This window comes from Coenobita brevimanus, chromosome 101, assembly GCF_032717465.1.
Source record: "Coenobita brevimanus isolate Jiangsu-jjx chromosome 101, ASM3271746v2, whole genome shotgun sequence".
NCBI classification, from domain to species: domain Eukaryota; kingdom Metazoa; phylum Arthropoda; class Malacostraca; order Decapoda; family Coenobitidae; genus Coenobita; species Coenobita brevimanus.
The window spans coordinates 5,669,371-5,687,041 of NC_137054.1; the positions used below are offsets into that span (position 1 = coordinate 5,669,371).

The 17,671-nt window shown below is 44.0% G+C and overlaps 1 protein-coding gene across 2 annotated transcripts in view; it reads right to left on the bottom strand.

Moving 5' to 3' along the window:
* Positions 1-17,671, bottom strand: part of LOC145415121 (solute carrier family 71 member 1) — a 118,291-nt gene that overhangs the window by 41,786 nt on the left and 58,834 nt on the right. For both annotated transcript variants that reach the window (XM_080284540.1, XM_080284539.1), the window contains exon 2: positions 6,653-6,748. In XM_080284540.1, coding sequence (XP_080140666.1) covers positions 6,653-6,748 — 96 coding nt within the window. The remainder of the gene's footprint in view (positions 1-6,652; positions 6,749-17,671) is intronic.

Genomic DNA, 17,671 nt, shown 5'->3' on the forward strand with positions numbered 1-17,671 from the left:
GCATGTATGAATATAACGTAAATGTCTTATCAGTGTGTATTACAAGTTTATCAAAGGTCAGTGAATGCCGTGTCAGGGTTTAACATGAATGTGTGAGGATCTGATCACGGTAATGTCAGGGGTTAATTATGGTACGGCTTTGTCACTCACCACTCCTTTAACTTTCTTCACATTTTCTCAACTTCATCACACCTGCTTCATAAAGTCAGGGATAAGACTGCAAAATTTCAGGAATTTTAAATATAAAAATATCGCTGAAACTTACGGCAATTATTAAAATAACCACTATGTTTGGGAAACAATTAATTACGTTCCCTGAAATGGCTAACTCGGGGAAGTTTTTAAGCAATCTAAAATCTGACGCTAAGTTAAAACCATACGAATTAATCTTATATCCACAACCTACAAGGAGTTTAAAATACACAAATAATTAAATGTATCTCTCTATACACAAATGTTACGGACTGTAAAATGATATACATCCGGTACGGCTAAAACTATTAATTAACACAAATTAATGAGAGGTATCCATTATTCACTACACAGACTTTATAACCAGAGTAATATTATTAAGATAGAGTCTACGAGGGGGAAAGAGGGGACTCTGGCCCCTAAAGGCTTTAGTTACTTTTAAATAAGCTTCAGGTCTCTGCGTTAGGCTGGAACACAAAGATAAGTCTATCATGTTGAATGGGGTAAAAATAAATGAACGATATGTTACTTGCGTGTATGTAATAAAGTGAATCATACAAACTGATGTGTATCTGTAGTGTGCAAGTACATATGTAAGTAGTGAAGGCCTCACGTACGTAACTGCATAACAAAAACATCAACTGAGCAGATGTGCAGAAAATAGAGAGTAATATAATTTGCAAAAACATATGTAACTAACATGGATGCCATATAACAGATCGGAAGTGGAACTTGTAAGTAATTCGTATTTTAACAAAGGTTTATTGTACGAGTATAATAGTCAAGTTTCCATCTAACAGTATCACTACAGTCTACCTGGCTCACAGATGACGGGTAGTCTAGTTTTCTATAATTTATTTCAAACTATATCTTAAAACCCCAGTCTAGTATTCTGGACGATTTTATTCACCTGAGTGTGGGGTGTTAATTATTACCTGCCTCAATCAGCTCTAAAAATGTTCCATGTACCGAACGGACCCCTGGCTTTCTTTAACTCAGTACACGTTTTGACTTTTTACTCTGACCTTAATCGCGCACGTGCGGAGTACAAGTGTGTGTGTGTGTGTGTGTGTGTGTGTGTGTGTGTGTGTGTGTGTGTGTGTGTGTGTGTGTGTGTGTGTGTGTGTGTGTGTGTGAGGTGGGGGGGCGCGCGTGCGCGTGCGCTCGCCCAAGCCAGGGGGCAAGGGGGGGATTCAAAGGTTTTTCGTTTCATCAAGAGCCCTATTCATTGACTCCATTCATTCGTTTCCCCTAATTTTTTTGTACTGTTGCATCACTATGTACTATCTATATTGCAAACCACAGGAGGACCTAGCCTACAAGCCTTTACTGGATAAAAAAATAAAAGTGTCTAACACAACCAAAACACAGCTTCCCCCCAGCGTTCCCAAATTACCGTGTTGCCGGGTGTGAGGTGAGGCCTTGGCGTCCCTGAAATCCCTGCTTAAACTGGGTTCAAAAGTGCATTTATTTACTGGAAGGGGGCCAGGGCTAAAAGCGGTGTCAGGCCTCTCGATGGAGTCCTTGGAATACAGAATGACCAAAACTGGGCGTGTCCTTCCACCCACCAGCATTTCCAATATGAGTTAACAAATGGAACGTTGGGTTAATTCCTTTAACACGAGCATGCAATTTTTACAATCCCATCATAATCTGGACAGTTTCCATTTGGGGGTCAGGCAAACTTTTCTGCATCATTTTTAAAAATAAACAACTTACGGGATGATCTATCATTCTGAAATTTTGCACGTCAGTAGCTTAGGCCAATACGATTCAATCCGATACGATTCCAGTTAAATCGAGCGATTCGAGCCAAACCAAAAGCCTGTTCTATCTAAATCTGCTACGTGAAACGTGACATAAACTTACCTAAGGCTTTTACAAATGAAGTACTTTGCGAGCAGCGTTGACTCACGTTCTGACCTGCAGGGCGGACAACGTAAACTCGCTTTACTCGTAACCTTCAAAGGCTTTTACTAAGTTTCCAAGTCAGGGGGTAAGATAAAACCTTCTTTAATTAATCCCTTCAGTACGAGAGGCCTTTGCTAACTTGCATCTTGTCATTTGTAATTACCATGAATGAAAAAAAAAATGCCATTGGATCGAAGGGGTTAATCAATGTGCGACAGAGGTAAACACGGTGCAAACATTAACCTATACCGGTATCTAATCGTAGGTTCCTTGAATTTGATAAAGGCAAAATTAGGTCTTGCTCTTCTCCTGCCTACAAACCCGAAATGCCTCGTCACACTCAGGTATCGTACATAGGGCCATATTCTACGTGGCGCCCCTTTCTTAGTGAATTATATGCTACTGAGGTGTAACGTGTAGAATAAATCGCTTAGAGAGACGTGTTACGAATCTCCAAAGCCATTCGAACTACGACCCATATTCCGATGCTAATTAACTTCCCCTTTGTCACTTTTATCGCGTATAGTATTTAAAAAAAGAAAAGAAACAAAAACTTGCCCACAATGCAGCTCAGTGAAACAAAGTGCTCTTGCGACTTTAATCCCAAGCTACACGATTGGATATAGCAAGTCACAATGAGTCGTATTGTAGGTGGCTGTGGAGATATAGCAACACCTCTCCCTTGCCCTTCATTCTGCACAGTACACCTCATTATCTGCTTGTATGTCATAGATGCAAACTATGTCGATATTACAGAAGAGATTAACAAGCAGAACAGACAAAATCACACACACACACACACACAGTATAAAGCCTCCTACGCCACTCACAAAGCGACCCAGTTACCTACTCTGACCTCAATATACCAAGGCCCAAGGTTTGCAAGTGAAATATCTAAAGTGTGTTCCTTAAAAAAAAAAAAATGCTAAACGTAGTGACGGGTCCTACATTGGGTTCGACCTTCCATTAGTGTTTCTGACCAATGAGGATAATCTGAAGACTCATTTACCCTCCATTACGTCAAAATGTTGCATCAGAAGGCAGTTTCAGCCATCAATCGCGCCGTTAAGAGACGTATTTTTGGATGTCTTGATGGAAAGAGGTCAGATGTTATTTATTATTTTTTTTTTTGAGGGTGGGGGTGGGGGAATTCTTTGCTTCTGTAACCTTAACAACCGATTTGACACTATTTTGTTCTGAGCATTCTTTTTATCAACTTCATCATCATCATCATCACCATCATCCACACTCATGTTCCCACCCTTGGATAGTAACCACACCAGCCAACTTATATTCTGAGGGGTTACCAGCAGGAGAAATGCCAGACCTTCGTGTGTCTGCTCCTCGTCATTATATACACAAGAGACACAGACCCAGGCGGCCCCTTCTACCATGATAATTTGTATTTTCGCTATCACCAGGCGATTTTATTCTGCCCGGGACAAACCTTTAGTAGTGAAAGTGATGATGAAGGTCATATCTAATTCCTATGATTTGGAAAAAGTCTGCCCAATGGTAATTAAAAGATCACCTGGTCGTGGCAAGAAATAAGTGAATAAAATACGTCACTGGACTGAAAGCGTTAAAATATACAAGGGCCACTTGCTAATCATGATGGGTTGGTAGCAAGGGGAAAGACACAACTACCGTTACTCTTATTGCTCAGTCCACACTCAGGGACTGAACTAAACCTCCTGGCGCTCTTCTGTTCACTCTCTTAGCGTCGGGATAGCTGAGTGACAGCCTAGCACTGTATTCCAGCTGACGACAGACGAGTTTATTTATCTGAGAGAAAGACATGAAAGAGAGCGTTAATGTCACCATTTGCCCTTCTATGGTGGAGCGAAAACTCTCTTACTCTACTCCAGGTAAGGCCACACGATTTAATTCAGCTGAGAGCCACAGGAGACCGAGAGAATTCATAATGTCGCCTTTAACCCTCTCACATGGTCGGGAAAACTCAAGTATTTAATTCTAGCTACCGCCAGACGATTCTATTCAGACAAGATATTTACTTAATACTGTCACCTCTATCCCTCTCTCAGTACCGGAAAAACTCTACCATTCTATTCCGGCTAACGCCAAACGATTACTTTCAGATGTGTCACACGAGCCTGAGTGTAAATATTCAGGTCTGTTTTTCACTCACTGGCGACTCAGGGGCAACGGTACACACCTCACACCTGGCAACAACTCCATCTTGGACTGCTGGACAAGGTTTGCATTGCCAGGATATTTATACTCTTTTTACTTTAACATGGTCAAAAATCGTCATCTCTCCATTTTGAATACAGAGTTCTAACAAGATAATATTAACACTAGTATATGGTGCTTGTCACGAAGTGCTATGGAATGGATATACAGCCGCACTATGGTCTTGTCCTGCCACTGACCTACATGAAATAAGTAGCAAAACGATAAAAATCTGGACCAAAAGTAAAAGGATTGTAACACCTTCAGTACCAGGAAACATTATTTTTCGCCATCTCTCAATCCTGAAAGTTGTAACAAGAGATTAACGCTAAAATATGATGCTAGTCACAAAGAAGTGCTATGGAAAGGATGTAGAGTCGAAGTAATGTCTTTTTCTTCCTCTGAATTGTGAAATAAACAGAAAAGGTACAAATATCTAGGCCAGGTTTGGATAAAAAGAGTGCAGTCACCCTCTCCCATATTATTATCCACTTTAGAACGTCTCGTGTGAGCTGAATAAAATCGTCTGGGGGGAGGGGACTGCAAGAATACTGAAAAAAAAAAAATCTAGGGTTGAGGGATTTGAACTCCTGACGTCATTCACTGGATTATAATACGTTCTGGGCTTCTGGGTCCGTATGTATAATGAATTGACGACACCTGTAGCCTGGTGTATGGAGGTTGCTCTCTCTCTCTCTCTCGTCTTCTTCTTCTTTTTCCTCCTCTCCTTCTCCATCTGTTCATCTTCCTGAAAAAAAAAAATCCCGACCCAGGAAAATCAGGTCTCCATGACAGTTTACTATTACCGGAAATAGTTTTGGTTTCATATATTTTCCCTTTACCATGCACTTAGTTTGGCAGGAAGGTGTATGACAGCTGCACGAGTGGGGAAAAAAATACGAAATGCAATCTTATACACGACCCTTCACTCCAATGACGTATTCTTAGCTTCTCACAATCTCAAGACAGCTTTAGGCAGCTTAGGAGAGGCTTTCCAAACAGCAGGGATTAGATACAGCCTTAACCCTCGCAAATCCGATGACGCTTTTTGTGTGTGTGTGTTTACTCGTGTTGCATCCAGACGATTTTTTTCATGTTTAGAAAAAATTTGCAGCGACAAGGTAAGAAAGTGTCCCTTAACTCATCCACAACTTAATTTCTCTTTCCAAGTTGTATAAAATCGTCTGGAGATAAAGAGAAAGAGAAATAACACACACTCTCTTCACTTCTAGACGTCCTGAGTAGAGAGAGAGAGAGAGAGAGAGAGAGAGAGAGAGAGAGAGAGAAAGAAAGAGAGAGAGAGAGAGAGAGAATTTTAGGATACAGAACTTGGTCTATGTGCAGTGTGTTCAGGCAGCAGCTCAGGAAGTGAACTAATATTGATTCTGACTCTGTGTTTGACTTCGCTGTGGGAGGAACGAATTCTTTACGGGCTATCAGTCTCTGCTTTTCCTTCATTTCTTTCCTTCCTTCCTTCCTTCATTTCCTTCCTTCCTTCAGTAGGCGTGTATGTAAAGGGGTGGGCCATTAAGATGATCATGAGTGAGGTTAGTAATAACCATAAGTAGGATGTAAGTAATGTGCGAGTACTTACGTGATACTGGACGAATTACGGTAAGCAGACGTGTAAGAAAGTAGGTCATGTGTAAGTAACAGGGTGGGCCAAACTACATGTGTATGTAAGTAGTAGGGTGTACCATTAAGTAACCATGTAAGTAGGATTATAAGTATCAAATCAGAAGTGTATGTAGGTAACGGGGTGGATCATGTGACTGAAGGTGTAAGTAGGAATGTAAGAAATATGTGAGTACTTACGGTGAGGCATAAGTAATGACGTAACCCCAATACGAAAAAACCTAAGTAGGAAAAGATGGTAGGTGGTGGCGACCATCATCCACTCACTTGATATAGTGCTGCCTACTTCTTCTTTCACCTTTATCATTCTTTTTCTGTGTATGCCCTCCTCTCTTCCTATTTCTCCCATCTTTTCTGTCACTCTTTATTACTCTTCCTTCCTTTTCAGGTGGCTTTACACTGTGACAAGCGTAATGGATTCCTGTATGCCAGGAATTCATTTAGGCTACAACGCTGGGTGGTAACCATAAAACCAACCCATACGTGTTCCCTGTGTCAACAAGTGGGTTGGCGGAGGGTTAGTGCCCCTCCCCGTAAAACAACTAACTCAAAGCCAAACGGCCCCCTCTTCCGGGATTGTGGCGTCTGGCTGTACAGGTAGACATGCAGAAAGTAGGAAAGTGAGTCATGCGAGGATACTTACGGAGAAGTGTAAGTAAATAACATGGTAAAACACAAGTAAAAGTGTAAGTAGGAATGTAAGTGACGTGTGAGTACTTACGGTGATCATGGGCGAGGTAAGGAGTCCCCATGCGAAGAACTCGAGGAAGATAACAACGAGGGCATGGTACACGCTCGCCTCGCCGATACCAGAGCTCTGAAACACATAAAAATAATATCATTAATAGTGTGCAGCAGCAGCAGCAGCAGCAGCAGCAGCACCCATACTAACCATCATCATTATCCGGCCAAAAACCATTCCATCATCATCATCATCATCATGGAAATAAAAACCATTTCATCATCATTCGGAAAAACAAATTCATCATCACAATCATCATCATCATCCGCGAAAAAAAAAAATATCATTATTATTATCATCATCATCATCCGCGAAAAAAAAATCATCATCATCATCATCATTATCATCATAAGCCCCTTCCCATACAATGATGGGATGAGGCAGGGCCAAGAAACAAGGCCAACGTAAAGTATACTACTACTACTACTATTAATAATAATAATAATAATAATAATTATTATTATTATTATTATTATTATCATAAAAATACAGGCACTCAGACGAGCATGATGCCTGCGCCTCGTTGCGCTGACCTACTCTTTAGCAACCCATTGGCCGTAGTGAGTTTGGGAGAGATTATATTAGAGACGACTGATGTGAAATGTGCCAGATAAATCGCATTGGAAGAGGTGTCACGATTTTTCCACTCACTTAAAATACGACCCAAACATTCATCAATATTTAATCACGTCAACCTTGCACCCGTCAACAACAGTACCCTCACGAATTGTCAACACGATCACCGCTTGTTATGTAACCAGGTCAGTACACACACACACACACACACACACACACACACACACACACACACACACTGACAGACAGACAGGACCCAGGGATGAATAATATGCAAATCACACTTATACAACAACAGCCATAAAGCACATCCAACGACGTCAACGCAGCCCAAGCATTTTACATCTCTGACGTCACCCAGCCATACCGTAAAACAAACAGACCACCAACTTGAACTGGCGACTCTCTTTACACTCATAACCGCTACTCTGCAAACAGGTCAAGGAAAAATCTGAGGAGTCGTGAGGAAAAGATGGTGCAAGGGAGGGAAGGAGACACGAAGGAAGGGAGAGAGGGGGATGGAAAGGAGGAGAGTGTGGTGGAAAGGGAGTGGTGTGAGTAAAGATGGGAGGGATGGAAGGAGGCATGGAGGAAGGGAAAGAGAGGGAGGGGAAGGAGAAGAGGGAGGGGGAGATGGAAAGGGAGTGGTCTGAGTAGAGGGGACTGAGACAGGGAGGAAAGAAGGAAAGGGATGAAAAGTGGAGAAGCAAAAAGTAAGCGAGGGGTGGTGGGGAGAGAAGAGGAAGACATGGAAGGAGAAAAAAGTGGAGAAGGAATGAGGGAAAAAAGACGGGGGAGGTGAGGACAGGGTGGCAAGCATGAAGAAAAGAGAGAGGATGGAAGGTAAGAAAGAGGAAGGAAGGTGAAGGTGGAATGAAAGTGGAGACAGGACGCAGGATAAAATGTAGGGGAAATAATTGAGAGGAAATAAATTAGTGAAAAATGGTGTGAAAAAAAAGGGAATTAATGGTTGGAGATTAGTTCGCATCATCATCATCGTCGTCGTCGTTGTCGTCGTTATCAAAATCAGAACCACCATCATGGCCATTATAATGATAACCATCATCATCATCATCATAATCATAACCATCATCATCATCATCATAATCATAACCATCATCATCATCATCATCATATTAACCGACACACACACACATACACACACACACACAGATACCTCATTTTAACCATCACAAGAGGGAAAACAGATCACAACTGATGCCACGCGGACCTTACGCAATCCCCAGGGGTGACTATTGAAAGTAATCAGTGGTATCCTGGTGTCTGTCTGGCTAGGTAGGATCCGTAGAGGCTGTTGCAATATACTCTCTCTCTCTCTCTCTCTCTCTCTCTCTCTCTCTATATATATATATATATATATATATATATATATATATATATATATTTATATATATATATATATATATATATATATATATAGTGTAAACTCCAATCGAAATTACCAGATCAAGCGATTAACTAAATTACTGATTACCTTTCCTGAAATAATATCAAATAATGTTACAGAAAACTAAATATAGCCTGGCTCAATTTAATTATATATATATATATATATATATTTCTTAATATGCATTACGGAACAGGTCACCACGTTATCTTATCCACACGAAATTCCTTGGCGCAAATCAGTCACACATTATCCTAATCATGAAAAGCCTCAGTTCTTTTTTAAAAAGTTTGGATCAATTTTCCTAAAAAAAAAAATAAAATAAAAAAAAATAACCACGCATACATAAAATATGACTGCTCCTTGTGTCTTTCACTCCCGCTTTCCCTTTCTTTATCTCCTTCTTTCCAAAAATTCTCTCTCTCTCTCTCTCTCTCTCTCTCTCTCTCTCTCTCTGCCTGCCGGAGTGGAGCCCTTTATGCACACGAGCGTGCATTAGGAAGGCGTGAGGGGCTGTTTTGCATACTGTCAGGGAGCTCAGTTGTTGTGTAGACTATTATGTCTCATTGGGGTGACGGTGGCAAGATGGGGAGGAGAGGTAGATGGGAGTGAAGGAAATGGTAAGGCTAGGAGGGGAAGCAGAGGAAGAAAGAAGGGATAGGAAGAGAGGGGAAAGAAAGAAAAAGGAAAGGGAGAGAAAGGGAAGGTAAAAAAAGAATTGGGAAAGATTTGGAAGGAAAAGCAGAGGAGGGAAGACAGCAATGGAAAGGACGGGAAAGGAAGGGAGGAAAGGGAAGTAAAGGTAACGACGAGAAAAGCAAGGACCACAGGGCAAAGTGGATTAGGGCTGGAAGGAAACGAGAATAGAATGGGAAAATATGTATATACTGTAACAGCAAAAACAGCAAACTCCCAAACTCTAAACACCAAACACCTGAAATCGACGACCACTTTATCAGTAAGGCAGTTTTTAGTGTGTGTGTGTGTGTGTGTGTGTGTGTGTGTGTGTGTGTGTGTGTGTGTGTGTGTGTGTTTACACCCCCTCCCCCCCCACACACACTGCGCTGCTCTCTTGGTAACATACAGCAAAACTGTAACTGTAAAGTGAAAAAAACAAAATCCATACTGCTGCGGGTGATGCTGGCAAAGCGGCAGTGGGTACGATCAAGGCGGTAAACATTAGCCGCAATTTTGGGCCAAATATCTGTCCAATCTCTTCACGTGCAGAGTATGGGGAAGACTGGAGAGGTAGGAACTGAAAGGGAGAGAGGAGAAGAGAGGAGGGGAGAGGAGGGAGACCGAGAGGGTGAGGGAAAGAGGATGGGATGAGATGGGAGAGGAAAGAAGAGGAAAGGAAAAGGTAGGGTAAGGAGAGGGAGGGAATGAAAAGTAGACGAGAGAAGGTAGGGGAGGGAAACGAGGAAAAAGATGGGAAAGAACGGGGAGCAGACAGGCGTGAGGGGCGGGGGGAAGATGTTTGAGTAGGGAAAGAGGGATTAGCAAATGCCTATCGACCACACGAAGGTCATTAAGGCAGACAATCAATTCTTAAGATCAGACCTTCCCATACAACACGACCCACCAAACTCGATGCTACATTCAGACTGAGATTCAAGAACAAAATATCAATCAAAACCCTCTCGTAACTCACACCGTATTTATCTACATTATTTATTTATTCTATTACTCATTTAAATTAGTATATTTTTAAGAAGGATAAGGAAAGGTAACAAGAGAAAACTTCCTCGTTTCTTCGTCTTCCTGAAAATCAAATAAGAGTTAGAAGCGAGAAGTTACTGTTAGTTTATTCATGAATTTGGTCCCAGATCCCCAATTATATTACAGGGTGATCTTTTTCTCTTATGCAAGGAAGAAGGAACCAAAGGCCAGGAGGAAACAACCTGAGTCCACAAGTCTGACCGGCCCAAGAATCGATTTTGGATTCTTTCATATGCAAGCTGTATGCGCTAATCAAGGCAACACCTATATAATCCATGTCCTTATTTCAGTTCTAAATTGGTACAAAAAAGAAAAAAAAAAGTGGGAGACGATACGAAAGGGATGGGAAGTCAAGAGAGGGGGTGAATGGGAGTTGGGGAGGGAGAAGGGGAGTTGGGGAAGGAGAGGGACATATGAGGAGAAATAGGGAGGTGTGGTGAGCAGATGGGTAACAAGGAGGGGGGGGTGTTCTGGCGGTGGGCCCGGGCAAGCACTGATTCCCTATTTTAAGACCACCTGAACAGCCTTGCCTCGGTCACTTCTACCCTCTCTCTACTTGCAGCTTTATATTACCCTTTTTTATTCTCTCTCTCTCTCTCTCTCGTGTACCTTCTTCCACCAATAAATCTCCATCTCTCTCTCTCTCTCTCTCTCTCTCTCTCTCTCTCTCTCTCTCTCTCTCTCTCTCTCTCTCGTACCTTCTTCCACCCATAAATCTCCATTAGCTACTTGTACCATACACTTCTCCTACCTCCCTCACCCCTTACAATTTCTTCCCTCTCTCTCTCTCTCTCTCTCTCTCCACCTTCCTCCTTTCTGCCAAGTCAGACAACTTTTCTGCCGACCTCCATACCTTTCCCTTACCTTCCTACACCGTTCACTTCTCAAATTCTATCCCTCTTCATCCTTCTCTCTTCTATTCCCTTCCATTCCTTTCCCACCCATGCCATGACATTCAGTTCACTTCCCTTTTCTCCCCTCTCCTTTCCATTCCTTTCCTCAAGCCTTCGTTTCGATCCTTCCCAAATCTTACCTCCTTCCCTTCTTTCCCATCCCCCCCCCTCTCCTTTTAAATGAACTATGGCTATTCTTCGTCATTCTTTACCTTCTCTTCACCTCGCTCTTCCCTTACACTTTTTTTTTTTCCTCCCCATTCCTTCACCTCCTCCTTTCCTTGACCTTTCCTCCCAACCTTCCTTCACGCATCTCCCTTTCCCTTTATTCATCCTCTTATTTATGACTTGATTAACACGATTGTCTCTTCTTTCCTTCCTTCCTTCACTTTTTCTCGCTTCTTTCTTTCAACCATTTCCCTCGCATTTTCTTTCTTCGCAAACAAGTTCCTCTCCTTTCACTTCTTTCCTCCCCATCTAATCCTCCATTCAATATTCTTTCTCTCTCTCTTTCTCCCCTCCTCTCCCACCTCAGACTCCTCCCACTTTCATTTACGTAAGAGCCTTCGACTTTACTACCCTTTTCTGGAACTCATACAATGGATACCATAGTCATAGATTACGAGAGAGAGAGAGAGAGAGAGAGAGAGAGAGAGAGAGAGAGAGAGAGAGAGAGAGACAGACAGACAGACAGACACACACACACACACACACACACACACACACACACACACACACACACACACACACACACACACCAAATTCTCGACTCAGGAAACTCTCAGACACCAATTACTTAAGAGTTTACTTCTTGATACTGCATGTTAATATTTTCCTATAGGCTAACTTATGCAATGTATCACTAAATCAACAACAGATTAACGTAACAGCAAAGAATGTTAGATTATAAGGCGTAAAATGAATCGACAAGGAAGAGGTGTTGGAGAGCCTTCTAAGCCGACGCAAATACGGGCGTGAGAGTTATGGTTTTGTTTTGCTTCCCTATATGCACTCCTCTTGTACTACGTCTCACCCATCTCCACTTCTTTCGCCTTCCCTCCCTCCTTTCCTCCCTCTCCTGTTCCTCCTTCCCTCCATCCTCACCTCCCCCTCCTTTCCTCCATCTTTTTCCCTTCCCTCACTGATCGTACTAATCTTCCCCCCGCCATCACACTCATATCGTCTCCTTCCCTACCGTCCCCTCTCCCCTCACGCCATCCCTTCCCTCATCCCTCACATCACACCCTCCCCTACCCTCTGCCTAACCGACTCTCCCTAACCAGCACTCTCTGCCTCCATCTCTCCCCTCACATCTTCCCTCTCCTCCCACTCCCTCATACCCTCCCTCACCAATCCTCTCCCTTCTCCTAACCAGCTCTCTCCGCCTTCTCCCCTCCCCTCAGGCCCTCACACCATCCCCTAACCTCTTCCCTCTCCTCCCCTTCCTTCACACCATTATTAGCTCACTCCCCTCTCCTCACACCCACTCCTACCAGCCCTCTCCCCTCCCCTCCCCAGTTGGCATCAGTGAGCACCATGGGGCTGGGGAGAGGGATGTGTTTACGCTAGATGCCACGCCTCCACCACCCACAAAATATAAATAACTGTAAAGCTTCCTAACTTAAATATAATTCAAAGAAGGTACGGTATAATAATAATATATCACCACATTATCAGTATTATCCTTATCATTACCTTTATTATTATTATTATTATTATTATTATCATTAACTGTGTGTGTGTGTGTGTGTGTGTGTGTGTGTGTGTGTGTGTGTGTTCTAGTAATTAATGGCACACACATATAAACTGCAGTAATTCCTGCGGTAAATCTTTCACCAACTTTCACAGTATCAGGTAAGTTTTTAATCACAAGTTTTACACCTGGAAATTTATGAGACAATGTACACAAAGAGATCAGAGGAGAGAAAGACGAAGGAGAAAGGAGGGCACGGAGGGAGATAAGAAGAAAAATTATGGAAATGAGAGAGAGAGAGAGAGAGAGAGGGAGGGAGGGAAAGAAAGAGAGAGAGAGAGCGGGGGGAGTGGTAAACTAGCAGAGTGTACTACCACCACGCCCTACCTTGGCACTCTTGCACTGGCACCGCATCCCCCTTTGCAATGCCACCCCTTCCTTGTCTCTCCCTTCCTCGCCCTTTTTTCAACTTCCCTCTCCCTCCCACCTTGCAATAGCTCTCTCTCTCTCTCTCTCTCTCTCTCTCCTTCCCCCGCCAACCTTCCCCTCCCCTCCCCTCCTTCCCCTTCCCCCTCCCTCGCCAAGTCTTTTAGTTTTCCGCATTGCCCGATTCACAGGGGAAGGGGAGTGTGAGGGGTGGGGAGGGAAATGAGGGGAGGGAAGAGGAGGGAAACAGGAGTGAGGGGATGGGGAGAGAGGAGAGGGGAGTGGAGGATATGAGAAAGAAGACTGGGAGAAGGAGAGAGTGAGAGGAGGAGAGAGGGATAGGGAGAGCAAGGAGAGGGGAAGAGTGTGAATGAAACATAAGGGAAATAAGTGTGAAGGAAAGAAAGGGTGAAGAATAGAGGAAGATGGAAAGAGAAATAAGGAAGGAAGGAAGGAAGATGTAAGGGGAGGGGAGAGGGGAAGGGGAAATTCAGGAAATGAAATGGATAAAAAAGGGAACACTGAGAGAGAGGGAGGACAAAGTAAGAGGTGTGTGTGTGTGTGTGTGTGTGTGTGTGTGTGTGTGTGTGTGTGTGTGTGTGTGTGTGTGTGTGTGTGTGTGTGTGTGTGTGTGTGTGTGTGTGTGTGTGTGTGTGTGTGTGTGTGTGTGTGTGTGTGTGTGTGTGTGTGTGTGTGTGTGTGTGTGTGTGTGTGTGTGTGTGTGTGTGTGTGTGTGTGTGTGTGTGTGTGTGTGTGTGTGTGTGTGTGTGTGTGTGTGTGTGTGTGTGTGTGTGTGTGTGTGTGTGTGTGTGTGTGTGTGTGTGTGTGTGTGTGTGTGTGTGTGTGTGTGTGTGTGTGTGTGTGTGTGTGTGTGTGTGTGTGTGTGTGTGTGTGTGTGTGTGTGTGTGTGTGTGTGTGTGTGTGTGTGTGTGTGTGTGTGTGTGTGTGTGTGTGTGTGTGTGTGTGTGTGTGTGTGTGTGTGTGTGTGTGTGTGTGTGTGTGTGTGTGTGTGTGTGTGTGTGTGTGTGTGTGTGTGTGTGTGTGTGTGTGTGTGTGTGTGTGTGTGTGTGTGTGTGTGTGTGTGTGTGTGTGTGTGTGTGTGTGTGTGTGTGTGTGTGTGTGTGTGTGTGTGTGTGTGTGTGTGTGTGTGTGTGTGTGTGTGTGTGTGTGTGTGTGTGTGTGTGTGTGTGTGTGTGTGTGTGTGTGTGTGTGTGTGTGTGTGTGTGTGTGTGTGTGTGTGTGTGTGTGTGTGTGTGTGTGTGTGTGTGTGTGTGTGTGTGTGTGTGTGTGTGTGAGAGAGAGAGAGAGAGAGATGGATGTGAAGAAGTGGAAAGAAGAATGCAAAGAATATTAATAAGAAAGCTTGAAAATACACCATGACGGTAGGCGTTGGGGATGGGGTGGAGGGTAGGGGGGCGAGTCAATCTGCAACTGTACCCCCTCCCTCCCGCCCCACCCTCGCATCTCCAAGCCCAGCCAAGCATCACGCCACTCCCAGCTGTAACATGACCCCGTGCTTGCTTCCTGTCCCCCCTCCCCACCCTAACAAACCCCCTCCCTGCTCTGCTCCGCCCTGCCCTGTCCCTCTCGTTTTCCGTTGTTACCCCTTGCCAAGCCCTGCCCTGTCCTGCTCTAGCCCCTGTCTTGCCTTTCCTTGCTCTAACCTGCACTGTTCTACTCTCCCAGCCCCTGACTGCTTTTCACTGTTAACCGTAGCCAAGTCCTGCTCTGCCCTGGCCTGCCTTGCCTTGTCTCAATCCCCACCGGTCTTTCGTTGCTGTTCCTGACTTTTTTCTGCCCGGCCTTGCCTTGTCCTCTCCCTGCATTTTTTCTTTCTCAAGCCTTCCATTTCTTTGCAGTTAATTCTACTGTACCCTGCACTATTCGTTCCTCTCCTTCCCCTGGTACTCTTACCCCACCGTGGCCGGATCTCCAACCCGTCACACTTTTTTCCATTGTTAACCCACCCCAAGTCTTGTCGCACACTGCAGCGTATCCTTCGCCACACTGTCCTGCATATCTCTGCGACTAAACCTAATGCGCCATTCATATCACTTACCTGCAACCAAACATGCCTTTTTCTGTCTTATGCAGCTGACTCAACATTTCACAGTTCATCGACACAAACACCCACTCACAAAGTTCAATATCTCTAACTCACAACTCAGTACAGCCATCCCCATAAATCAAGACTCATCTAAGATCACTGACCTGGGACAAAAATGACATTTTCTCATTTAAAACTAAACATATACAATTTACTATTAAACAGATATTGCCTGATTCCTACATTGCCTTCAATGCTACTAATACCCCCATCTCTAAAATTATTGAAATTCTCGGTGTTTCACTTAACAATACCCTCAGCTGGACCTGTCATGTTAGATCACTTAACTAAAACCGTTACAAATAAACTTGGATTACTGTACAAAGTCCGTAACTTCTTCACTGACGAGCAGCTAGCAATAAAGTATAAGAGTCACGTGCTCTCAGCTGGAATATTGCTCACCCTTGTGGATTGGATGTGGAGAGGTAGCACTAAAACAACTAGAAAAAATTCAGAACAAGGTTGTTAGAATTATTAATAACCGCACTGTTACAAATGAACTACCTCCCCTTCATGTGAGAAGGAATGTTGCCTCCCTTGCATTATTTTACTGATAGTTCTGTAATAAATGCTCAAATGAAGTTGCGTCCATTGTGCCACTTCTCCATGCCTTCCCCCGCGCTACACGGGCTTCTGGTACGGCTCATGACTGGACTGTCATACTGTCACATTGCAGAACTTCTGCCTATCAGAATTCTTTTATTCCCCAAACTGCATCTCTTTGGAACTCGCTTCCCCAAAGTGGCTTCCCCAAAAACTTCAACCTATGGCTGTTCAATCCAACTGTTACAGATTTTTTATGAATGGAGGACACCTGTAATCTGGTGTATGGATTATTTTTTGTATTCATTTGTTTTTCCTTCCTCTGTTCTGTTATTTTAAAAAAATGTTTATGTGTAGTATATACCGTCCTACCCTAACTTTCCTGTTCTGTCCCTCTTGTATCTTTTTCCCCTTTCTGATATTTATTTCTTCCATCCACGCCCATTCCCTCTCCCCCATGTTCTACCCATTCTTAACCCGATCCACTCCTGCTCCTTTTACCCATTCTTCACCCTACACACGTCTCACTATAAAAGTATCCCAACAGCACCTACACCTGCTCTGGTCTCCCATCCCTCACCCACACCACCTTCCTGTTTTAGCTATCCCTACCCTGCCCCACCCACACTTACCCAACCAGCCCCTCCAATTCCCCATATAACCATTCCTTACACAACCCACGTAACATCTTAACCCTATTGCAACCTTACCCTGCCCTTCCCAACCCCATCCATACCTGCTCTCCCAGCTTTCTCTATCCACACTCTTATTCCTTCCACATCCTCTCCTCCTAACAATACCTAACACACTTCTTCCCATGCCATTCCATGTCACAATTTACATCGATCTCAACCCTCACACGTACCCTGCTACACCAACCCTGCTCAACCCTGCCTCATACATACCTGCTGATCCCCCGCCTTGCCCCTACCTTGCCCTCTGCCCTCCACACTAATACCCCCGGCTAGGCCCCTTCAAACCCCTGCTCCCTGCACCTCTACGCCATCCGCACCTGCTGTGTAGTGTGCCAATATCCACTCGAATTCTTATCCACCCTCGCCTCTCTCTCTCTCTCTCTCTCTCTCTCTCTCTCTCTCTCTCTCTCTCTCTCTCTCTCTCTCTCTCTCTCTCTCTCTCCATACACACACACACACACACACACACATTCCCGTAAGGAGTGTTGCCATGCGAAGGCCGTCACGTGCTTCAAGTAGGAGGAGAGAGAGAGAGAGAGAGATATGGGGGGGCGCCACTTGTAAACATCACACAGCAGCTAGCGACACGTGGAATAACAAAACATGAGTAAAAGGTCGCATATAGGGTAACGCACACGGATGCGCACAGGCAGGGAGACGCACATAAAAACATACGCAGATAAACGCACACAGCTACACACATACACAGGACTGAAAACAAAAACGCAACAACGCAGAAACTCAAGACAGCCTACGCAGAAACGCTGAGAGAGAGAGAGGGAGAGAGAGAGAGGCCCATAACTAGGCACCAGAGGGGATACAAATAGGTACAAAAGGGAAGGTGGTTGGCATGTCGTTAGGGAAGTGATTTACTGTCGGAAAGGATACAAGTCCGATCGCATGCTTTGGCAGGGAACAGTCTGTTTATTTTGATTTTC